The sequence below is a fragment of the Netta rufina genome (genome assembly GCF_964035555.1).
Source record: "Netta rufina genome assembly, chromosome: 2".
Classification (NCBI taxonomy): Eukaryota; Metazoa; Chordata; class Aves; order Anseriformes; family Anatidae; genus Netta; species Netta rufina.
The window spans coordinates 18,907,846-18,933,637 of record NC_140124.1 but is presented as its reverse complement, the minus strand read 5'-3'; the positions used below and the strand labels follow the sequence as shown (position 1 = coordinate 18,933,637).

The window sequence follows — 25,792 nt, the reverse complement described above, 5'->3', positions numbered from 1 at the left end:
CTCCTAATGGGCTTAGTTGGGTATTTGTTCCCTCACCCTGGCTATATATTAGCATTAATTACTCAAAGTATTAGCAAATTAGCATTAATTAGCTCAAAGAAGACCCTTTAGTCTTAGACAAACTAAAACGATTTGAAATGGAAATTGAATGAGCTTTAAATGGTATCGCAACTATAAGACTGGTCATAATATTTTACTGTTTTAATGAAAGGCTGTAAACTACACACAAGACGCTTTCTTCCCAAACTTCCCCTTTGCACATTACTCAGGCAACCTTTAGCTCTAGCTCCACCATCTGCTAAGCCCAAGAACTGCAGGTCATTAACTATTCAGTCTCCCGCTGCAATGAGGACACTCATTAGCAAAATGAACAAAGGGACAATTTTCTGTAGCTACAGTCATCTGTTACACTTTGAGTGGCAGGTTTTGTAGCAATGTTCTCTCTACCATCTGCCCACAGCGGTAGCGTTTGGCTTGCTTAAACTGGGGAACTTTTAAGTTGCAAGAAAAAAGGGCTAAAGGTTGGAAGGCAATTATAACATGGCTTATACAGGATACATCAACATTTCTCACCTTATCTAGTTTATTGCATTCATTCTAACATTTTTACTACCTTAAATTAAAAAATGTATATTTTAAGCCATAATAAATTCAACTATATATTTATTTAATATTAACTTTTACTGATTGTAGACTTTTACAATGAAACTTCTAATAGTACTAGATAGATCTGCATACATAATTTTGTACTATAACAAACTTAAACCAGATTCATCCATCGATAAGCACAGTATTCTAGCCAAATGATCCTTGAGGTAATGCTGGGAGAATATAGTTATTTGTTATGCAGTTCAGAACAACTCATTTCCCTTTGATATCTTGCATTATTTAATATACACTCAAAATAATTATCTGTTTGAATAACAGGTCTGATTTTTGCGCTTTTACTGCAAAGAAACAAAATGCAAATTACTGATGCTACCTTAACATATCAAACTAGAAAATATTTTTTATGCTAGGGAAAATTATAATCTAAAGTTTGGATCTGCTGCTGAGATATTATGAATTTGCCTTGAAAACAAAACCTATTGTTGAACATCAGTCATTTAAATTATGATGTACCTTTCCCTTTCTAAGCTATACTTTAGGTATTTAAAGTCTATTATTTATACCACAAGAGGGTGCAATTGTACAAGATGTCATGAAAAAAAATCAAAATGTACACGTTTTGAGTTGGAAGGGAAATGATCATTTCAGTTTTTATTTACATTTATTCTGGAAAATCATATATCCATAACATGTTACATAACACATTTATAATTTTAATTCTTTCACCGAAATTCTTTCTTGAATTATTATCTATACATCTCAAATGTTGAGTGTGAAAAGTTCTAGCATGGCCTATGGTTGAACACAAGCCGTTACTTTTCAGACAGTCACCCTCTTACTACACCCCTATCTTCAAATCAGCTAATGGATATACTCTAAAAGGGCTTCCAGTCTTGAAAATTTCGGGATATCAAGATGCCTTTATTCCTTTGGAAACATAATCCAATCAGCAATTATTTTCCTATGTGGTTTCATCTCCTAGCCAACGTATTTGATTATGTCGAGTCTTTTAAATCTAACAGAATGGAGGCACCTGCAAGGATGGGATTAACAAGTAACTACTGGCCCAAATAGCTCTTCTTATCTTTTTAAAGCATGGCAGAGCTGGAAAAAGAGTTAAGGTAGCATAGCTTTGGAGGGAGAATAGGCATTGCATTGCGAATTCCTTGATAGAGGAAAACAGAATGCTTTCTTTTGTATAAATGCAGAACCCTTGGAGAAGAAGCAGAGTTGATTCCTCATTTCCAGGTATTTTTTGAGATCTTTCACTGCTGAACGAGGGCTTTGCCCGAAGAAAATTTTGCTTCTTTCAAAAATTATGCAAAGTGCATGACCTAGACAGAATCTTATCTTATTGGAGTGACAAAGACAAATGTCAACAGTAGATATTTACCCTACAAGCTCCACAGTCCACATAACTAATGTAACACTGAAGTTCTCCTAAGCGAAAACTTCACCACAGTGCCTCCTAGTTTTCTCTGTAGGCAAACGGCCTCATCCATGAATATTCACCTCTACCTATGGTCTGAAACTACAAACTTCAAGGAGCTTCCCACCCCTTTAGCTGAAGCTAAACTTTAGCTAAACTTTAAGGCATGACATACACATGTAGCACATTTAATGCTGTCTTTTAAACAGTGCTATTAAATCAAACACCTTGCAAAAGTTTTGTGTTGACAGGTACCATCTAACCAAATGGGTATACTACTGAAATAAAAAAAAAAAAAAAATCAGCTTTGTCAGAAAATGTCTATTTTGTAAAATCTGTAATGCTGATTAAAAAAAGGTCAGAGTAAGTTTTTCATTATGTTAACATACTTAATACAAACAGGTCAGCTGTCTCTGGGGGATTCCTGAACCTAAGCTATTTGGGTTTCCTCATCTACAAATGCACATTCTCTGCAAATATTTTAAATCCTTTCTGGAGGCTAGTAAATTAGAAAGTAATTGTTACCCTGTGATACAGGCACATTGTTCTGCCTTCTAAATGCAATACATCCTTTTTTAAAATGCCCCCAGGATTTTCACATTCTACAATTCTACAATTCTACATTCTACCAATTCTACAATTTTCATCTAATAGTAAGCTCATGCAATTGTAGCCATTTCCTTTGCTCCCAATATGTTAAGATTATTTTGTCCTTAATATTGCCATTTACAGTTCTTTTTTTGATTCGCTGTCCATTTTATACCCTTCAAAAACTTCCAGTATTAGTTGGCATCATTTTTTTTTTCATGTGTTATATTCTGCTTTAATTTCCATGATTTGATAATGTAATCTTGCTGTAGAACTAAAATATGACTTGAGTAAAAGCTGTCCTCTTTCTTGATTATGCAACTACGTCTGGCTTTTTGATCACATAACATCTTTTTATTTGAGATTTCAGCTTTTTCATTCGTATTCCTGGGTTCAGATTTTGAGCTTCAGTCAGTTTCACTCACCAATATGAACCAAGTTTTTGAAATATTCCAGTAGTGTGCATGCAATACCACTTTCATACACTAGTGTACTCACATATACCTTTAGTTACTCATTTATAATTTCTTAGAAAACTATCTTCCTGTTCAGCAGTAAATTTCAAGGTCTAAAATAAGCTTTTTGTTATATTAATTTAAAAAGTTTTGATAGAAAATTCTCACAGATGAAACAATATAATTCAGAAAAAGAAAATATTTCTAACCTTTGTCTTCACCTTTGTCTTCACATGATATGGATGAATGCTTAAAATTACTTATTCTCTTTACCAGTTTGTCACTTGTAATAGAACCTCACCAGAGAGCTTTGTTAGTGACAGTTCAGGATTATGAGATTCCTACTGTGCAGTTACCAAAAATTTTAAAAAATGAATTGTTCTCTGATGTTGAATATACTCCTCTCATTTTTTAATTAATTATTTTTTTAGCTGTTTCTTCTTTTCTAAAAAGTTGTTTTATTCAATGATTTTGACTTTACAGGTACAATTCTACCACATTTCAATGTTGTGGTTACATTACAGCACATTGTTTGATGGCAGCATGACTATGCCCATTTCCCCTCCCTCTTGGTTAAATCCTATTATTAGTGTACAGTTAATTACAATTTTTCTTCTCTTCACATCCTCTGCCATTTCAAACTAATGTCATTTGCTTGTAACACAAAAAGTTGGAATACTATTTACTTTCTCAGCTTATGCTATTAGTGAGAATCTACACACATGTTTTTTTTTATTATTATTATTTTTTTTTTTTGTTAAGCAGGACCCAATATTTTAGAGACCCTAAGTGCATGTACCAATTTATTGCATCTGGCTCCAGAATGACAAACAGCTGATAGCTTGGGTATCTTTACAGTGGGTTTCACAGCCATTACAGTTGGTATACACACATCAGTTGTTTAAGAGGTAGAGTCCAACAGCTGCAGAACAATCTGATGATGCACCGAGGAATTCAGCATTGCAGGCACTAAAAATCTCCAAATACCTGAACTTGTGCCACTAAAAGCTGCAAGACAGCTTGAATTTTCCTGCTAAACTATTTGAATGATCAAAAATGTAACATTCAATTTCCAGTGGACGTTACAGACATTTCTTTACACTCTGCTTTCCAATCCAGTTAGGTGCACTAAAAGTACTCTCACCAAATCAGACCTTTTAAAAGATAGTGAAGACCCTGTACCCCTTAAATTCCACAGCCTACTGTGATAATGACAACGCTGGTTCACATCCAGCCTCCTCCTCTTCTGGAGAATCTGAATCATAAGGAATGCAATGACACCTTCCTATATGCACATGGGAGACTTGATTGCAGTCCTTGTTACAGAGAACATTTAAGTACACATATTTTCTTAAAGTAAGGCGGACTTATTGGGGCCAAATGAAGCAATGGAGAAATAAGCTGTTTCACTGTTGACTGTTGTGGCTAACAAACCATTACAAGATGTAATTACTATCACTTCCTTCTGTACACGAGAACTACTGACCTGGCTTAAATATCAATTTCTAGAAAAGGTTGAATTGTTGTGAATTCCAGTTGGAGAGAGATACCTCATTTCTTTACAGGGTACATCTGCAACCCTATCTTTTTCCTTTACAGGTCATACTGTCTATCTTAGATGGCTGGCAGAAGAAGTAGATGGCATTTTCAGATCTTAATGATGTATAGTAGCTGAGATGAAAAGGTAATCTAGTGTCAGGCTTTGCTAGAACCTCTTTAAAGCCTGAGCTTTTCATCAGTCTAAGCCATATGTGAAGTTCTGGAAAGGTATTATAGATTTCTCACATTTCAGTGAACTGCAGACAAGTATACTTAATTCGCGTAGGACATGTTTATGTTACAGTGGGGATAAGGAGATGATGTATGGACTTATGTGGCTGAATTATGTTTACCATTTGAAGGCTACAGACTGAATATTTAAGGCAGTTCTTATAGCCTTTGTATCTAGCTATTTATGTCTGCATTTGTGGGGGAAAAAGAATCATAATTGAAAAGGGCTTTTCATATCTATTAATGGTAGTACCCAAGTAATTGTCATACTCAGATAACTTATATTGCAGGAGTTAAGAAAAATTAAACATGAGAGATTTTAATCCTCATTTGGATACCTGAAATACCAGTTTAAATGATTAACAACACAATTCTGAAGAAAATAAAATGATTTATTTCAGAAGTTATTTAGAGACAGAAGGAACAAAGAGAAACATGAAAAGAAGTAATGTAAGTAAATTCTGTAAGAAGCAGTAGGACACATGGACTTTTTGTAACTGAAATGGTCATGTATGGAACAAAAATTGCATTGAAAACAATATTTTATTAAAGATTTATAATTTTTAAAATGTTTTTGTTAAGTATTTATAGATGAATTTTGCATATATATATTTTTAATTAAAAACTAGACCAAAAGAGGCAGTACAACTACAAACCCTTGTTCAGACTATCACTGATAAATTATGTGAAATTAATAGAGTACTGTAGATTATTTTAGTCAAAGTACTTACCTTTAGCAAGGGTAATGTGCTAGTATTTTCCCATCGTAGTGTTTTCTATAAAAATAATGAGACTAGAAGTATACTTTGTAGAAGGTGTTTAAAGATTTCCACATTCAGACAATGAGATTACGATCTTTTTTAGAAAAAGAACATACCATTTTAGCCCTTCCTTTTTCTTGACATTCCTGCAGTTTTCTTTCCAGATTTTTAATTATGGTCTCCTTCTCACGCAGTTTGTTACGTAAAAGCCTCAAAAGCTTTCCTGGTGAACATTCTGTGTCTTCTATATTTATGTTGTAATACTTCTATTACAAGAAGAGATTCTTGAATGACAGTCTTGCATAAACCACACAGACTTTTTTTTTTTTAACTCTATAGATTATTATTATTATTCGTAATTTAAATAAATCACGGGACATATTTTACATTCCAGAGTTCTGTTATGGTACTGAAAATAAAATTTTACTGTATCTTACATTTCAAATATATAAGCAAGAAATACCTTATATCTAATACACAATCTATAATACCATAGAAAAATACAAAGAAAAATTGGGAAAAAAAAAGCATATCTAATATATTTAAAAACAAACAAACAAACAAAACCTCATATAATAAAATATGCAGAAAGTAGAGCATACGTACAGTGTGGCAAGATCATAAATGGTTTGGTTTGGAAGGGACCTTAAAGCTCATCCAGTTCCACTCCCTTGCCATGGGCAGGGACACCTCCCACCAGACCAGGTTGCCCAAAGCCACATCCAGCCTGGCCTTGAAAACCTCCAGGGATGGGGCATCCACAGTTTCTCTGGGCAGCCTGGGCCAGGGCCTCACCACACTCACAATAACAAATTTACCATTACCCCTCATCCCATCACTATACTCCCTGACACAGAGTCCCTCCCCAGCTTTTCTGTAGGCCCCTTGGAGGTACTGAAAGGCTGCTGTAAGGTCTCCCAGGAGCTCCAGGCTGAACATCCCCAGTTCCCTCAGCCTGTCTTCATCGGAGAAGTGCTCCAGCCCCTTGGTCATCTTCATAGCCTTCCTCTGGACCCACTCTAATAGCTCCACATCCTTCCTGTGGGCCCCAGGGCTGAATGCAGGGCTCCAAGTGGGGTCTCACAAGAGCAGAGCAGAGGGGCAGAATCCCCTCCCTCGCCCTGCTGGCCACGCTGCTTTCGATGCAGCCCAGGATCCGGCTGGCTTTCTGGGCTGCGAGCACACATTGCCAGCTTGTGTCAAGCTTCTTGTCGACCAACACCCCCAAGTCCTTCTCCACAGGGCTGCTCTCAAACTGTTCTCTGCCCAGCCTGTATTTATGTTTGGGATTACCCCAGCCCAGGTGCAGGACCTTACACTTGGCCTTGTTGAACCCCACAAGGTTCACACAGGCCCACCTCTCAGGGCCGCCCAGGTCCCTGTGGATGCCATCCCTTCCCTCCTGCATGTCGACTGCACCACACAGCTTGGTGTCATCCACAAACTTGCTGAGGGTGCAATTAAGTGAAGATAAACTATTAAAATGTTAACTTCTGAATTACTGGCATTTATTTTTGCTTCTTCTTGATTGCACTAGTACAGTTCTTAAATTGCATTAAAGCATTAAAAAATGAGCATCTTCAATGGATGATTTACTTCCTATGTAGTCAAAAAATAAAAATAAGATTTTCAAAGAAAAAATGTGCAGCCTCCCACTATACAGAAATGCGTATCCATGGTGGTATAGGGCCAACAACTGGCCATTACGAAACACTAAGCTTAGAAGTGTGTGTGAGCTCTTCCCTCATGAGTACCTAGACACCTACTTTAAGTCTTTTTCCCAGGTCAGGTGATTAAATATTTTTTAACTTTCTTAAAATATTAATATGAGCAGCAATAGCTACCTCTAGTGCAATACCTTAAGAACTGTAGCACTTACTGAGGAATTGAAAGAATTGGGGTTCGATTCTTTCCCCAGATACAGTGGAGTCAAAGTCAGTTCTTTCTCAGAGCACTCTACTTTCTGAGCTTGCATGCCTAGCATGGGGTAAATCTTTACCTGGTTGCTAAACCTGGTCTGAAAGTATCCAAGAATAATGCAAGATTTTCCAAAAGGAAAGAAAACCAAAGGGAACATCACCCTGAAATTCAGTTCCCTGCTGCTACTACACACTCCATGGAATGCAAAAGCTTTGTTTGTTTGTTTGCTTGTTTGTTTGTTTGTTTTAACCATGGAGTGATTACATGAACTGGAATTGGGAAAGAGAACTTTTCACACACAAAATAAAGCTTCCATTATTCCAGATGGTCTGTGTAGCAGTTACTTGATCACATGTAGACATGCACATTTTAGCTTTCACACTTTGCTTTTTTAATAGAAGAAGAAAGACAAAATTTAAGTTCCATACTTTTTAAGTTGGATCATTATTACTGTTCCCATTACACTCAAACCTGTTAATAAAAAAGTTTGTGGCATAGTCCCTAGAGGGCAGTAGAAAGTCACTTTGAGTGCACATGATCAGTCATCATCATCTCTATCTGGCAGCCTCAGTGTTCAATTATCAAATTTATCAAGACATTTTCAATGTTTGTTGAATGGAATTTTATGTGATCACTATGGTTCTGCTTCTGAAGAGACCCAGTTATAGACTGTCTACATTTATAGTAACATAATTACAAAAGCAGAGCACTATATTCTATATTAAGCCAACTTCATCCCCCTTTTACAGCTGCCACATCTTTACTGTGAATTCAAACAAGTTTACCTTCCCACTGGCCAGTAGTTCCAGGATATCCCTTCATTTGCTCTGGCTTTAGTATCCTCATGCAAAAATAAGCACTGACTGCCTATATGGGTCTAATCCTTTTCTTTTTTTTTTTTTTTTTTTTTTTTTTTAATATTTTGTGGTCATTTATTTTTCACTAGTCAAGAAAAGCAAAGTTGTGTAATTTTTGCTTTCTTCCACTGATGCCTACTAATATACTCCCTATGTATGAGGTAGTAACACTGTTACTTATCTAAAACTATATTCAAGAATGTTGAACTGCCCATTTTAATACTAGAGGAGGGAAAAACAGTACTTGTAAAAACAACATTTTGTGCTCATTATATTCTTTCTACTTAATATAGTTTACATGCTTAGCCTTCATGGAAAATTTAAACATATCCTTCTCCATATTTAAGGAGTGTACTGACTTATGACACATTACTACTCCAATCAGCAGTCTACTACCACGTTAGTGGTTAAAACCCACCTCAATATTTCCTCTGAGAATAGCCAATGCATCACATAACTGTTGTTGGTAGCTCTGACGAATTTGCATTTCTTTCTGCAATTTGATGAGCAATAATAGGAGGCAGACAATCACTAAATAATCAAACAAACCCAAACAAACAATAAACAAACAAACAAACAAAATAATAATAATAAAAAAACAAGAACTTGAACTGTGCCTTCTTTTTCTTTTAAGAAAATTAAATACTATTAAAACTCTTGAATTTGAAAGAAAAAATACTAAGCTTATGTCCCTTTTCTATCATTTTTTTCCCCTGACACATTCTTCAATTCCTTTTCAGCTTTTGGCTAATTAATCAAACTGTATTTCTTCCTCTATAAAAGGTAGGTTCCCAACTGCTTTAAATACAAGCACTTATGAAATAAGGGTTGTTTCAGATGTTTAAAATGGGAATTCATACCTTTACTTTTTTTTTTAACTTTTGCTTTTTTATGTTCATATCAGAAGCTTAAAAATGAGGTTGAATCTTTGCTCATACTTCTCCCTTGTAGTGAGTGCAACCTAGTTGCAACATGATTGACTACCAGCATTAATACTGCCATGGACTTTGATCCATGAGACCCTGAAGATCTCATGGAAGGTCCTAAAGATCACTGAATATATACTTTCAAAGAAATGTATGGGAACAGAACAGTAAATAATGGATGCACACAAAGTGTGCTACATTTCTTGCCTGTTACAATATTATTATGAAGAATTTTACTAGAAATAACTACACTAGAATTTAAGACATTTTCATAGCTATCATTGTTAGTATGCAGAGAGTACAACATAATCCATGTTTTGTTAATTGCAAATTTGCAAAAGACACCTTACACAGTCATTTTTTTTTAAATCTATGCTAGAATTTTACTTTATTTTCTTATTTTCAATACTTCTGTGAATTGCTTTTTATTAAGTAAAATATGATATTAAGCCACACAAGGAGGCTATATGAATGAGAACTGACATATATTGAAAGTTAACATAGAAGTGACCAAGAATTTTTTTCTTTACCCGTTTATGAAAAGACTCAATGTCTGTCAGTCTATCCTTTATATATTTACAGAGATTTGAAGCCTGCTCTTCAATTTTTTTTTCATATTGCGCTTGAATGGTGCTTTTGTAGATGAACAAATCTTGCTGGAGGGACTGAGCGAGCTAAAAATCAAAATTCTGCTATTATTTATTTTTATATACAAAGTAAGATAAACAAATAAAAGTTTAACCATTCCATTACTGTGTTCAAGACTATCATCATTCACAGGTGGCATCATTCATTCACCTAAACACAAGTATCTAATGCATTTCTATGCCCTGTTATATGTAAAGATATTTAGCTTTCTCAAAATAAAGCATTTTAGGAATACAAAAATCTGCCAAATGGTAACTACTCAGATTTTGCAGAACAGATCCATACACGTGTATCAATACAGACATCAAAATGAAAACCTAGAAGTGTTCAAAACCTGTTCATAAAATTTAAGTTAGTACTCTGCAAAGTATTTTACAGGAACAGCACAAAAATATCTGCATTTTTGCAAAAAGTGACAGAGGAAGTGTTGTAGGAAATGCACTCTGTTTTTCACTGACTTAGATGAGCAAAACAGAAATCTTCCAGGGAAATGAAGTAGAAAGCGATATTGCTTCTACAAATAGTACCAAAAGCACTGAATTTTAATTCTTGTGTATATTTACGCACCATTTGAAAATTGGAATGTGTTTTTTTTTTTTTTTTCCTAGGAAATTAACATTTTGCACACATAATTATTTTATATCCTGAACCACCTTCTTTTGCAATTTCTAACACAGTTAAGGGACAGACAGAAATGTCTCATTTTGATGGAATGGATCTCCCTCCACAGGTCTCCAGAGGCACCAGTCTTCCTTCACAAATTGTTAAAGCATTTATGTTAAGCAGGCTGCAATGTTTCTCATTATGGACTGCGTTCTTCCTCCAAAATCTAAGCATTAAATTTCAGTGAGACACTGTTTAGGTTACATATATACAATATACATATACAATAGCAGATATACAATACATATATACAACAGCAGATAATACCACTTGGACCTTCCTTCTAACTTACTCTGTATATGATTCGTACAAAGCGGAAGCACTGGAGTATTTTATTAAATCTCCTTAAATGTATGTTTTAGGTCACCTTATAGGTGGGTATTTATTATTATATATAGGTGGGTCACCTTGTAGGTAGGTATCAATGGAATGGATAGGCCCACATTCAATTCCAGATTTATAGCCCCTATCAAACAAGATTAAGTCTTCAAAATTTATCATTTTCAGCATTAAACAATGGTAATCCCTACATAATCTTCTCTGATGCAACAGTGTGCTATTCTATTTTGAAAACAAAAATTTATGTAATTCGTCTGAAATAGGTATATGAAGACAGAAAAAAAGTCAAAACAGATCGCTTAAATATTACACAAAATAGAGATGACTGACAAAAGTATGTATACCACGAGAAAAACTAATACTTTCCTAATTTACCTTGATTAAAGCTTGCGTAGCAGTTGCTAGCTCATTTAATTCTGGTATGTCTTTGATATCTGTTTGCGTTGCATGATCTCTGCTGCCATATCCTATTTTTAAATCATCTGAAATGCAAGACCTGCAAAAACGGACAGATTTGGAAAACAAAACAAACCAAAACAAAACCATACTTTAAATAGTATAGTAGTTGCTTTAATAAAGTTAATCAGTCTATTAATAATGGATATTCAGAGATAAAGTGCCTATAATTTATTTTTTCATTTCATTTGTATGGCTTTTGTAAGATAAAGTGTAACAAACACATTAGTAGCTTCTTTCTGTATTTTTGTTTCATGAAGACAAATGTTTTCAATGAAATACTGAATAACAACTAAAATTCAAGCAATACTACCATTATAAAAGAAAATGCTAAAGAAGTGTTTGCATTCTAAGAGAAAATAGATATTTTTCAGTGTTCTTTAGAAAAATGCATCAGACCAAAAAGTGGACTGTAGACTTATTTAGGAGCTTGATCTTCTATTTCACTGAAAAAAAATATTATTTGTGTATTACTAATTTTATCAAAATGACACTTAATGCCATTACATTCTTAATAAAACATTAGATCATTGGATTGTTAAATATTTAGGATTTTTGGCGCTGTCAGAATTCTGTTATAAATGGATAGCGTCAGACATTTCTTGCCCAGGTCTACCTAATTTGTAAGTGAACAAAACTGGACAAATTGACTCAAAATTTTAATGGCGCTCAGTCAGAGGTGTTCCAAGGACCCCTTTATTCTGTGAACATTCAGGCACATTCCCAGTATTATTACTGTCGAATCTGAGCGGCTGTGATGCTGTATCAATCCCCAAATCTCAGCGTTTTAGGATGGGATGCGTGAAACTTCTCACCGATTGGAGATTACACTGTGAGAAGCACAACCAAAAGGAAAGAATGACTGTGGACTACATTCACTTTAACTCTGCGTGCAGGGAGGCTCCTTTCAATTTAAGCACAAGGAGATTCCCCACGACCGGCCTCACCGGTGCTGGGGCTGGTGCTGGGGCCGGGGGTGGTGCTGGGGCCGGGGCAGGCGGCAGGGCAGCGCCAGCAGCTCCAGCGTCGCCGGGGCGAGGTAGCGGGCCCATGGCTGCGGGCAGGCGGCGGCCGCCCCCGCCTCACGGCCGCTCATGGCCGGGCTTGGCTGGGCCGGGCCGGGGCCGCCGCGCCGCACCCATGGCAACCAGCGCCCGCCCCGGCAGGCGGAGCGGAGCGGGGACGCTTCCGTTCGGGAAGGGGAAGCGGCTGCTGTCACAGGGGGCCCGCGGCCCCCCTGGGGCGGGTGGGGTGCGTTTCGTCTGCTCGCAGCCCCCTCTGCCTTCCAGGTAATCTGTGTGTGGTTAGGAGCAGCTGGCTGCCCGTGGGAGCTGCTGGATTGAAATGTAAATGGTTAGGCCCTCTTGGGTTTGCACTGAGCGGGACCTGAGGAGAGCTGGTGCACTGTGCCTAAATTACTGACAGGTAAAGAAAATCCCCCCTCACCATCATGGCATGTTGCAGAGAAATTTTTTAATTGTTTTAGGTGATTATCGGGCACCCAAGCACGACCTTGGTCATCCTGGATGTGGAGTTAGGCGCTGGAGGTGGAAGAAAGCCAAATTTCTTTCTGGTTATGACTGCAAGCTAGAAAAGGGTGATGTCAAACACTTACCAGCTACTCATAACAACTTATTTGCTTTCAGTGTAATAACAAAGGTAGGTTTTTATTTTTATTTTTATTTTTTTTTTAATGTTTGAGATACCCGTATGATGACCAGAAGCTACTCAGAATGTTCTTGTAATTCTCCCTGGATAGAAGTCCATCAGAGAGTATGGGCTAGCTGGAAAAAAATACTTAGTTATTAGTCTGTGTTTCAATGCACTGATCTGCAGTGCTCTGAAATCAGTAATCAGCATTTGCACTAAAAATCACTTCAGTTTTGTCTGAACTCAAGTTGCACATAGAGAGAAAGCACCTGTTTAAGAACAAACCACATCAATACAGCCCGGTCCTATAAACAGAGAAGCAAAATAATGGCTTATCTAACAAATTGTAGGGATTTTTAAATGGGATGAATTCTAATCTTTCTAGGATTATCACCTATGTCTGTTCAACGTGATATACAATATTTATGGAACAGAAGTTATTACAAACTATGTTTACATAATAAATCATCATTTATGATATTTGGAGTTGTTAGCATGGCTAAAATCTTGCCAATTGCTGTGAAGGTGTAAAGGATTTGTATGGCTTATAGAAAAAGTGTGCCTTAAATTTTGAGAATTATAACAATTTTATTAATTGTGCCTCTTTTTTGCAATCTCTGGGCACCATTTCACTTTGTCCGCAGAAGAAATATGGAAAGAGATAGAAACTAATGTGAAATTTAAATTGCTAGGTTTTTTCTCTTTCTTGAGTTGAAGCTGAAAAAGATGTAAGCAACAATCTTTTTATATCAGAGAAATGTAATTGGTAAGAAACAAGCAGATGTCATCACTATTTAAACAAATGTTACTAAAGTTAATATAAATAGGGTGATATCATTATGAAGTCATGTGCTGAGTAATATGTGCTTGTAACTCAGGTGTTCTCAGACATTTTCTCTCAGTTTAGCAAAAATGATAAAGGCAATTGAGTGAAAAGCAAAGATTGTTACTTGGCTTACAAATACCATTTGTAAAACTTGCCTTACTTTTAGGATGCCTTCCAGCAATAATAATGTATAGAGGAGTTCATTTTGTTTGGGGAAGAAGTGTAATTTTCCATTGGAAACAGAAATGTTTTATTAACATAGGCTGTAGCGTGATACATGGAAAAACTGCCCCCAAATTACATCTGTGTTCCACTGATATACAGGAATCAGATTAAAGGTTAAGAAAACTGTTTTTCATAATCCCATATATTGCTTGGATACATGTGAGAGGAACAGTGCGGTACTGACCTAATAATTCACATTTATTTATAAACAGAAAAATTGACACTTTGCTGATGACGTGTTTTATCTTGTCATAGTTGTTTTCTTACTTTTGATTACAGCCTGGTCTTACTATTGTAACTACTACGTTTATGTTAAGTAGCTTGATGCTTCACGCCTTAATTACTGCAGTCATTACCTTGTTTATTTAGAAACATTGTTGCTGTCTAGTCTATACAAGGTCAGCTACTGAATCTTCTGAGATAATAATCAAAAGTTATTTATTTATTGTCTTTGTTCATCAAATTCCCTGAAAAGGATTTTATGTTATTTTAACCTAGTTAGGAGCTGTTGAAAATGGATTTGGAACGGTGCTGGTGCCAAATCTTAAATAATAGCACTTATGACATAATAAAATATTGGCTTTAATTTTACAAAATGAGGTTGGTTGTCTCTCCAGGACAGCTGCTCTTTCACTAGTGGGTTGGGTTTTCTCTTTCCTGTGGTTCCACAAGTGGGAGATGAGGCTTCTGCATCAGCACCACCCCTCACCATGGCTTCTTGCTCAGCTTAGATGAAGTCGTCTTCTAGGGAACTGATGTTTACAGTTGAACATAACATCTTTTTTAAAACTAGATGCTCTTTTATTACTTAACTAAAACACAGTATTTGGTGTCCGTTATGTCAGAATAGAACAAGAAAGCTTTTGTATATATGTAATATGCCCGTTTGTCTCTTTAGCTTGGAAACGTCCGGATTCAACAACACAAGGGAATTGGCAAAACACAATAAAGCTCCTGTCCCATTCAGCTACCTCAGATTTTGCTTCAGAGTCTAATTGTGATCATTTTACACATCCTGCCTCCTTTGACTGACAGTCATCAAGAGTCAAGGGTCAGATTGTCTTAGTCCTATATTTCAGAGAAACAGAGTAGGTTGCAACACAAGTATGACAACTCAAACAATGCATGTATTTCGTATTTTTTTCCTGATTATCGGAGGCATTTTTGACCCAAGAGAAATACAGTAAGTCTGTTTTATTCTCACTGTCTGTGTTGGAACAAGTGAACAGGTCTTTAGGTATATAGTTTGTTTTGAAGGCCATTAAAGCAGCAGCAAACTTCAAACAAGATGTAAGACAGTTGCTCTTTGTTCAGACTAATGACATAAATCCCTCAAACAATTTGTAAAAAAAATAAAAAATAAAAGTGAAGTAGCACTTTCAGAAGATGGATGTATTTGCAGGAGGAGAGAATGACAGATCACAAACCCCTTGGGAAACAGAAATAAATGGAACGAAGTAGCGGGATGAGGTTTTACTGCACATACAGATTAAAGTCGTTACCAAGCTATTGCCATGCTGATATCATTAAACCAAAATGGTCCTTGCATTCACAGGCCATCCTGTTTTCAACATACTGCTACCAGTATTTTGTTACCAGGATCCTTCCATGAAATTATTTGCAATTATGTCATATCTGAAAGCCAAGGCTGTGAGTCAAGACTAAATTTATTCATTGCCAGGTTGTATCCATTTCAGTTTGGCCAGCACTGTCCTTTAACTTAATCAGCTCTTCTTGCTCCCTAGTATTTCATCTGTGAGGTATTTATAGACAGCCCTTTTCAATCTTCTTTAGATAACGTAAGCCAAGAATGTTTGGTCTCCTCTTGTTAGGGTGTCACCAGTGCTGTGGTCATTTTAATTCCCCCTTGCTTATGTTCCAGTCAAAATTTAACATCCTTAAGCAATGTTGACCAGAAATAGATATGATATTCCAAATGAGAAGGGATAACGATGAAGCTATTTCACTATTGCATACCATGTGTTGATTTTTCTTCTCTCCTGATGATATCCCACAGCTGATATTCTGCTAATAGCAGAAATACTTACCTGTCACCAGGTGGATGATCTTCCATTTGCAGTGCTGAATTTCATCTATCCACATAGGCAACTCCATTCCCAGTCTCCAAATGTTTCCAGTATGATATTTCAAAAATCATTACAGTAACAATGTTGCTCAGCTCTACAGCCATTAGTGAAAGTCAATAGCACACCATGTGCCAGAGTAATTAATGAAAATATTAAACAAAGTCAGTCCCAGGACTAATCTTTAAAGAACTCCACTGGCAAGTTTCTTTCAGCATAATGATTCCTTTAAATTATCTGCAGCTTTCTCTCCTCTAATGAGTCCCACAGCCGCCTTGTAGTTCTTGTTCTAATACCCATTTTCATTGGTTTAATAATATTTCACACTGTGCAGTATCAGAAACTTTATTTAGATCCAGCAAGATTAGATACACTAAATTTCCTCTAGTAATTTTATACCAAATTCAGAGGGGCATGCACAAAGCCCTCCGTTCATCAGGAAGGCCCAGGTCTGATACAGTAAGTTAATTTTAGTTGGGATTCTCACACTGAATTACTAAATGAGTACGGTTTAAGTTTTATAAAATTGTACTTGCATAGAAATCACAATTAGAAAAATGTTTATATTTTCATGTATGGATAATACATGAGAATTAACTTGTAATTAGTACTTTTTTATAACAATTGTAATGTTTCAAACGTACTTGAATAAGTACAGAAATTGACATTGCTGAAATCTAATTCTTAAAATTCTATAGATGATCACTCATAACTAGAAACACTACTTTGTTTTTCAGGATGACTAAATTGAGTTAAGATTCTATCTTGTTGGTAGTTACTGGTATAAATTGACTAATTGGAGTGTAGTTGTTCCCAGCTTCTTCCAGTGAAAAAGACATTGGACTTGGGCTCACTGTTACACTCTTTTCCATTACCTCTCGCTATATTGGAACTTTAAAATTTTGAATCAGAAAAATAATAGTGTATTCTGCATTTAGCCATGAAAAACTAGGTTAAGAAAGGTTTGCCTGTTTACAGGGTAAGATGTTAATAAGGATTAATTGATGTCATCCCTCCTCTCTAATGGCTCTACCTGCCTTATTTTTTCTCATTAGACAGTGGAGTTAAGTAGCTGTGATCTGACCTTGCCGTAACAGTTAGCTCTACGCGATGTAGGTGGAAACAAAGCAGGTTTGTAATTGCGATGAGGTACGTTCTTTCCGTAAATTTCATCAGGGCTAGAACATTACTTGTTGAGCTGGTTATACCGTGCGTAACCACAGTCCTTTCCCACAGGATGGACCAAGCAGTGGAGTAACAAAGGTATTTTATGTAATTATATGTTATTCCATGACTATGAAAACATTAACTATGTAGTGTGGTTTTCTGCTACAATCCTTGTCTGTGTGAAGTGATGGTACCTCCTTTGGCTGTTTCCTGGTGGAGAAAAAAAAGGTAAGGAAAGCTCTGCATTGCAGGGTTTTGGAGGACAGAGCAGATGAGACTGCCATTTGAATCAGTCTCCAAAGCCTTTCTGTTGCAAGGCCACCCATGGAAATGTTGGGTGCTTATTGCCTCATTGAAGCATGTTTTAGCTTCAGGAGTAGGCAGTACTGCAATTTCTTTTCTACCACAGTTTTTTTTTACATTTACTTTTTTTTTTTTTTTTTTTTTAAATCAAGATTAATCTATTAATGATATTTCCTGTAATTGTACATGACGATTTCCTGCTTCTGTTATTTCTGTACTGCAAACTTCCTCTACTAGCTTCACGGTCTGTTCTTGTCAGAACTCTGTTCTGCTCTTGGTATGAACCAGAATATCCACTTGCCTCAACTCTAAATTTGCCATTGACCAACATGAAAGGAAAAAAAGTTATCTGATACAGGAAATCAAATAGTTAATAAAATATAGACATAGCAAACACTTCTATATCATTTGAGGTTTATTAAGATCTAAGCCTTTCTAAATTCCATACACATTTTGAAGCTTGTTTACATCACATTATTACTTTTTTTTTTTCCTCAGAGAAAATAGCATTGTTGATCCCTTTATTTTTCTGATAGCATCTTAAGGCTGTATTCACAATGACCACCACAAATGCCATCTACACTTCTGAGTAGAAATGAGAGACTTGATCTGCGTCATAGCTCACATTTAGAGGCTCGCTTATCAAGTGGGATATGACTATGAGACCCTGAGATATGAGTGAATGTCTAAATTTATCACCAACAGTCCTTTTTCCACAGTCTTGCCACATGATGTCACACTGTCGGTTACATCTCTAATGACTAGTGCACCCATACAATGAGTATGATTTTAACATGACAGTATAATAGAAGCTAAACAACAAATTGTGAGGCAACTCCCTAAGATACATCCCTTGTTTTATGCAGCATATTTATACTTCAAAAGTAAGTGTTGATATGCTTACTCTACATTTTATGTTAGTGGTATGTTAAGGGTTGAAGGAAGTAGATACTATACAGAGTACAGGGTCATCATAAGGCCATCACAAAGAAGATGGCGTCAAGAGAAGAAAAAAGAGACTGGGAATGGAAAGAGCTGAATTGGTTCTTGTGGCAGTGCTGTTAGTTCATGACGTCTTCACAAGTTCATCTAACTATACGCTGAATAACTTACCTGTAAGTTGGTAACTTTATGAAAGGAATGATGTGATCACCTGCAGCAACAAAGGATAAAATGAATGATTCGGGATGTTCTTTCTAGTTCCAGCTCATATGTATTTCTTCCCTGTCTTGGAGGATCCTTGGTGTATATCCATAGTATGTATATATTTTTCTATTATTTTTTAACTTTGTCCTTGATATACTACTTTAAATTATTAATAAAAAATAAACATCTCATTGTCCAATTATGTACAGAGAGCTATGAATTCATGAAATACTTCAGCCAGAAATATCTTTGGCTGAAGGACTGTTACGTTACCAAGAAGAAAAAAAAAAGGCTCTGGAAATGCTTATTCAGTGTCATTCAATACATCATTTAAGCTAACTTCTCTCCCCTTCTTCACTAATAAACGATCCTGCTGATGTAATTAATTTGTCTCTTCTGTGTCAATCATTTAAAGTAGTTCCACTCTCAGGAACTTCAGTTTTACGTCACTGAATGCCGCCGTTTTTCCACAGCTGTTTTTATATTGTGGTCTGCCTTCTAAACAATCTGAACAATTCCTGGAATGTACAGCATAACCAGGGATAACGATTATGTCAGGAGAAACTTTAACCTCAAGAGATATTTACACTTTATTACTACAGAGATTGCTTTAAGATCTATTCTCTATTAGGAAGGGAATCAGAAAGCTGTGAACAGTAATTTATGGAAGACAGTCAAAGGTATCTCCATGTTGTGTTCTGCTTGCTTTACAAAGCCTTCTAGTGCCTGTGTGGCCACATTATGCAGGCAAAAGTGACAGAAGCTGAAAACGTCAGAATATGCTGGAAGCAGTCAATCTGTGCATCATGTTTTATCCAGGCCACTCTGAAAAGCAGAGTTTAATTTTTCTGCAACAGTTGTTGTACATCCAGCTCAGAGAAACAGCAAAAATGCATCTTCTGGTAGTAAAAGGTACCAAAGGCATAACCATGTGCCCTGTCCTTTTATTGTCCTTCCCTTGCATTGAAGAAGTTTAAATTCTTTGAAATTTAATTCTCACAGGGACTGTATTCATAGCACCTGATCATTCCTCTTTGTTGTCACCCTTTTCTTCAGCATGGGACCCTTGAGCAAAAATGGATTAAGAGGTAATTGTTAAAAACAGAAGTCAGATATTTAGAAAATGACCTTTCAGGTATGTGCTGACTTCTTGGTACCTCCTTCTATGAAAGCTGAGAACTAGCCATGAAAGGCTTGTGCTGCAGAGGCTCAATGGGATTTTTGTCGTTGTTTTCACGAGAGATTGGATTCCACCCGAGCCAAATGCATATGACTAATTCTAGGTGCTCAGTCGTGGAAAATGTTGGCCACATTGCACTGTCAGTGTTTAATAACAGGTAAAAAGCATCAAGGTGAACTTCTCTTTCTATTTACTTTGCATGGGAGATAATTAGTATGTTGAAAGCAATATACTATTAACACTAATACAGCAGTATAAATGTTTGTTTTGTCACTAGTTACCTAGTAACAGATTTTGATTGTATTTTAACATTATTAGGAAGCTGACTACATGCATTTTAACTGAAAACAGGAATGGCATTATTTACACCTGTTTATAGATGAAAAGAGAATAAAAGAATGATGCATCTGATAACATTACAAAAACTGCTGGCATATTTAGCATCTGTTTCAGGGTGCTTCTTGGATTTTTGTTCAGCTATAAATAACCTTTTTGTCCAGAATATGCTGTAGAAGAGCATCAGAATTTTTGGCAGGAAGTAACCAAATGAGGTTTAACAAGAACAAGCGTAGAGTCCTGCACCTGGGAAGGAACAACCACATGTATCAGTACAGGCGGGAGGATGACCTGCTGGAGAGGAGCTCTGCGGAGGAAGACCTGGGGGGCCTGGTGGATGACAGGTTGACCATGAGCCAGCAGTATGCCCTGGTGGCCAAGAAGGCCAGTGGGATAAGTGTGGGAGACAGAGGGATTTGGCCAACCTCCTTTCACTGGTTTGTGGGGACAGGACAAGGGGCAATGGTCAAAAAATGGATCACAGGAAGTTCTGCACCAACATGCAAAAGGACTTCTTCATGGTGAGGGTGATGGAGCACTGGGACAGGCTGCCCAGGGAGGTTGTGGAGTCTCCTTCTCTGGAGATATTCAAGGCCCATCTGGATGCCTACCTGTGCAGCCTGCTCTAGGGAACCTGCTTTGGCAGGGGGGTTGGACGTGATGATCTCTGGAGGTCCCTTCCAGCCCCTACAATTCGGTGATTCTGTGATCAGAATACTAACACGATGGAGATTTGGGCATACATAATGAATCTGGTTCTTTCCTCAAAGGAAGCACCACAAATGTTGTACCTCATTGTAACTAACAATCAGAATAAAACAGCTGCCCATCAGTTACTGTACCACTGTTCCAAATAACCTATGGTTTTGGACAGGTGGAACAGTCATTATTGGGAGTTTCTGTAACATCCTAGGAGACAGAAAACGGCAGTACTGCGTATTCAAACTGCAGCACTCATTTTTAACAGAAGTTATTCTCCTGCATCCATTTAGTGCTCTCTAACAGAAAGAGCTGCCTCTCTCTGTGCCTCCCCCCTCCCCCCAACTCATTTACCATACTATTTAAGACCTTAAACCCACCACCCTGAAGTCACCTCTGGCATTCACCTGTGGGCAGAACGATTCACTAAGCAAAAATGTAGACATACGTTTTTTAAAGTAAAATATGTGGGCAGAAGAGCTGGTGAGCATTAAGTAATGTACATCTTTATTACAGTAACAACGCAAAAACCCCACAGTGAACAGCTATTGGCACATTTAAAACCCTCTGGGAAGGGACAACTTCCAGTGATTTTACATTAGATCACCTCTGAATATATTAGAATTCATTTTAGCTTGGGAATATACCCTGTAAAATTTTGATTAAGAAGCAAAACTACGCAGGAATCTTTCTTTTGCTCCAGGCCTTCGTTTTAAGGAGGTAAGCACTTCAATTTACTACCACTTGGCTTGTTTGTTTCCTCTCAGAGCCATTTGTCATCCAGAAATACAGATTCACTGGCTGATCTCACATGCTATATTTAAGGCAGAGTGCTGAACATTCAGAAATACAGGAGTCACTCTGTAATTTCAGAGCAGCTGTAATACCTTATCGCCCCGTAAGCAGCTGCCAGAAGTGCTCCTGGCTGATGCCCATTGCCATTTGTCCAGAAGTGTCAGCTTGCTGGCTGGGGCAGGGAAATCAGGGATTTGATTCAGATCTGATACACCTCTTACACTTCAGAGGCAAGGATTTTGGGTACGTGTTGACTAAATTTTTAGGAAAAGGCTCCCCGTAGTGCATGGGATCGGATGCTGTGTTTTAGCCAAAACAAAAAGGGAAAGCAGATCTGAGGACTGTGCCCTTAAGCACCCCCAGTTTTTAGCATCGAGGATTTTGGCGTTTTTCACTCTGTGTGAAAGGTGAGGAGATCATAAAATATTTTCTGAACAAAAATGAAATGATGTGTGGTGTTGGGGGTATCACTGGACGTGCGTTCAAACGACACCTAAGGCTCCAAGGAAGCAGTTATTTTTGACACTGTGGTCACGAGTGATTCTCTTAGTTAAGACTTTTTTTTTATTATTTAATGAAGATAGGAACAAGGAAAATTCCCCGTGATCTTTTTAAGCTACGTTTTCAACCTTCCCCCCTGTGCTACTCGCCCACCGCCCCCAACTGCGTTATGGACGCCTTAAGGCAGCTCGGGGGGGGGGCGTGGCCTCACGAAGCCCCGCCCCCGGCATTCCAACGTGCCCAGGCCCTGAGGTAAACACAGCGGCGGCCCCGCCCCCCCCCGGGCCCGGCCTCCAGCAGCTTCCAGAAGGGCCCGGGCCCGCCGCGCGCGTGCCCGCGGAGAGGGGAGGGGGGGGGCGGGAGCGCGCGGCGCTTGTGGCGCAGGCGGAATTGGGGGCGGCGGAGGCGGGGAGGGGCAGGGCCGGGCCGGGCCGGGCCGGGCTGTGAGGGGAGGGGAGGGCCGGGCGGGCAGGGGGTGATGCCCGCGTTTATTTTTACCCCCGCCGCTCCCCGCTCCCCGCCCCGGCTGCGGCAGCGCCGCCTATAAAGCGGCGGGGGGGCGGCGAGGATGCAGCTGTACAGCTCGGTCATCACCCACTACCCGCCGGGCGCCGCTCCCCCGGCCACCGCCACCGCCGTCTTCAAGGTCTCGCTGCCGCCGGGACCCCCCCCCTCGGCTGAGGCGCCCAAGAGCGGAGCCGCGGGGCCCGGCCCGGCCGCGGGGAGCCCGGCGAAGGACGGCTCCGGGATCGCCTCCGCAACCAGCACCAGCAGCAGCAGCAGCAGCGCCGGGAGCGGCAGCGCCATGCCCGCCTTCTCCTCCTGCCTGCAGGTGATGCCGGCGGCCAGCCCCGCCGGCCCGCACTACAGCTCCTGCGCCCACATCGCCGTGGCCGCCCGGCGCCGCCGCCCGCTGGAGCGGGTCGTGCCCGTACGGGGCGTGCAGCGGGGCGAGGCCCGCACGGAGCCGCCGCACGGCCCGGCCTGGCTGGAGGGAGTCCTGGAGGCCGTGCGGCAGCCCCCGGGGGAAGCAGAAGCCTCGGTCGCTGTCGCCACCGCCGCCGTCCCCAGGCCCGCCGAGGAGCCCAGCAACCGCAGCCTGCGCCTCAGCGAGCACCGCCAGGCGCTGCAGGCCGCCGCCGGCAGGCCCCGGAGCCGTGAGGGAGAGGAGAAGGAGGAGGAGGAGGAGGAAGAAGGCGGCCGTGTGGCCCCCTGCCCTCCCCGGGGGCTGTGCGGGCGAGCGGAGCGCAGCGAGAAGCTGGCGCTGTACCTGGCCGAGGTGGAGAAGCAGGACGGGTACCTGCGGCAGAAGGGCCGGTTCCGCTTCCACATCATCCCCGACGGCAACTGCCTGTACCGAGCCGTTTGCAAGGCGCTGTACGGCGACCAGCGGCTGCATGGCGAGCTCCGCGAGCAGACGGTGCACTACATCGCCGACCACCTGGACCACTTCAGCCCCATCATCGAGGGCGACGTGGGAGAGTTCCTCATCGCCGCCGCGCAGGACGGAGCCTGGGCCGGCTACCCGGAGCTGCTGGCCATGGGGCAGATGCTCAACGTGAACATCCACCTGACGACAGGCGGCCGGCCCGAGAGCCCCACCGTGTCCACCATGGTTCACTACCTGGGGCCCGAGGACCCGACGCGGCCCAGCATCTGGCTGAGCTGGCTCAGCAACGGGCACTACGATGCCGTGCTGGACCGCCTGTGCCCCAACCCGGAGTACGAGGCGTGGTGCAGACAGACTCAGGTGCAGCGCAGGCGGGACGAGGAGCTGGCCAAGTCCATGGCAGTGTCCCTGTCCAAGATGTACATCGAGCAGAACGCCTGCTCGTGAGACCACCCGGCCCGTGGGCTGATGGACTGGCGGAAGGTGCGCTGGCTGTGATGGTGATGCCTTAATCCTTAATGAAGCAGCAGCACCCCAGATTGTGAGAAGAGCCACAGGTTGTGGGGGATAAATCCAAACGTATTTGTAATATTCTGTTGTAAAAAGAACCTTAGCCTCGGATTATTTGCCAGCAGATTCTCCGTGTATGTGTTTTCCCTCCCCACTGTTTCTCTATTTTCTATAAGAATGTATTTTTTGCACAATATTTTTAAACTGTTACCTCCATCTTCTACATCTCGTGTTAGTATCTGGCTTTGAGCTGTACAGCCAAAAACATTTGTAAACAGTTTTTGTAGATAAGGCTTATGATGTAACAGCTATTTTTTGCTGTGTTTTTTTTTTTTTTTTTTTTTTAAACCCATAAACCTTATATTTCTACCAAATGAAGTTAGTGTCAAACAACTCTCCCTAACTGGTGAAAGCTTTGTGGGTGTTTCTTGCAAAACAATAGTTTCTCTAGAAGTGCGGCAAAGTCTGAAAAGATTGCTTTTCAAAACAGTTGCTTTCTCTGCCTCCAGCACAGAACAGGTCCTTTGAGCCGGTTGGAATGCAGCTCACATGAACAGTACAGGGAGCAATTGACTCTTCTGTATTTAATTACTGTTTTGAGTAAACTGGCCTCTTGTTGCCTGGTTGGCTTACCCTCTGCTCCATTTATGTTATTTATCTGTAATAACAGAACATTAACTTGCAATAGAATGTTGTGACTAGATAATAGCCTCCCGCTTCGGCAATAATTGCCTTGGCTGCACCTCAGTGTTTGTGTCTGGTTTCTGGGGTTATAGTGTCTTTTGTACAAGCCCTGCTTCTTTTTTGGCACTTCTGTTGCACCAACAAATCATTATCTGATCACAACATTTTATTCATTTAACTTTATTTTCTAATCAAGAAATCAGGAGCGGTGTTCTGCATTTAAAAAGTATTTAAATTGAGATTTGTATGGTTTGCTGGGTCAAACATTTAAATGTTTCTGATCTGAATTCTGTTTCTTCTACTTTCTGATTAACTTGTTAGATATATTTATTAAGTAATGCAGTTTGTACTTTTTTATTTTGTAATATATTGTGATTTTGGAATTTATACTGTATTTGTATAATAGGAGTATTCTCAGCTAAAATGGAATGAATAAAGAATATAATTTTACGTGTGCTCTTTCTTGCACCCTTTGAATTCCTGGTGTGGTGAAAATCTGCAAGTTGATTCCCAAGGACTTTTATGTAGTTTCTCTGTCCTAGTTTCCCCAGTTAATAGGCAGGAGGCAGGGACATGATACTTGACAAATATGAACAACTGATAATTCTGGTGCCTGTGAATGCATGAAAGAAATGCAAACATGCAATGATAGAATTCTGTTGTGAATGAAAGAGATCTTAGCATTTATCTTTGCCAATGAGAAACATTTTTGTACGTTATGTCTTAGAAGAGGGGTTCCCAAACGTGGTACCTGCAGTGGTGATAATATTGGTTGTGATGAGCCAGCTCCCTGGTGGGCCCATGCAGACTTGCACTTGGACCTCGGTGGTTGAGGAGCCTCTGCTCTGCAGCCAGTCCCAGACATTTTAGATTAG

The 25,792-nt window shown here is 39.5% G+C and overlaps 2 protein-coding genes across 2 annotated transcripts in view; one reads left to right on the top strand and one right to left on the bottom strand.

Moving 5' to 3' along the window:
- LOC311207137 (uncharacterized protein C10orf67, mitochondrial) overlaps nt 1-12,473 on the bottom strand; it is a gene marked incomplete at both ends in the record, with an annotated part of 39,154 nt that extends 26,681 nt beyond the window's left edge. Inside the window, 5 exons of the mRNA XM_084283037.1 lie at nt 5,729-5,878; nt 8,808-8,882; nt 9,846-9,989; nt 11,341-11,461; nt 12,421-12,473. Of these exons, the coding sequence (XP_084139163.1) occupies nt 5,729-5,878; nt 8,808-8,882; nt 9,846-9,989; nt 11,341-11,461; nt 12,421-12,473 (543 nt within the window). The remainder of the gene's footprint in view (nt 1-5,728; nt 5,879-8,807; nt 8,883-9,845; nt 9,990-11,340; nt 11,462-12,420) is intronic.
- Nucleotides 12,474-22,815: 10,342 nt separating this feature from the next.
- Nucleotides 22,816-25,367, top strand: OTUD1 (OTU deubiquitinase 1). Its single transcript, XM_084281327.1, has one exon. The coding sequence runs from the start codon at nt 22,902-22,904 to the stop codon at nt 24,168-24,170; it is 1,269 nt and encodes a 422-aa protein (XP_084137453.1). The 5' UTR covers nt 22,816-22,901; the 3' UTR covers nt 24,171-25,367.
- The last annotated feature ends 425 nt before the right edge of the window (nt 25,368-25,792 follow it).

Excerpts from the sequence above, each read along its gene's own strand:
- OTUD1 (XM_084281327.1), top strand. The coding sequence starts at position 22,902 with ATGCAGCTGTACAGCTCGGTCATCACCCACTACCCGCCGGGCGCCGCT.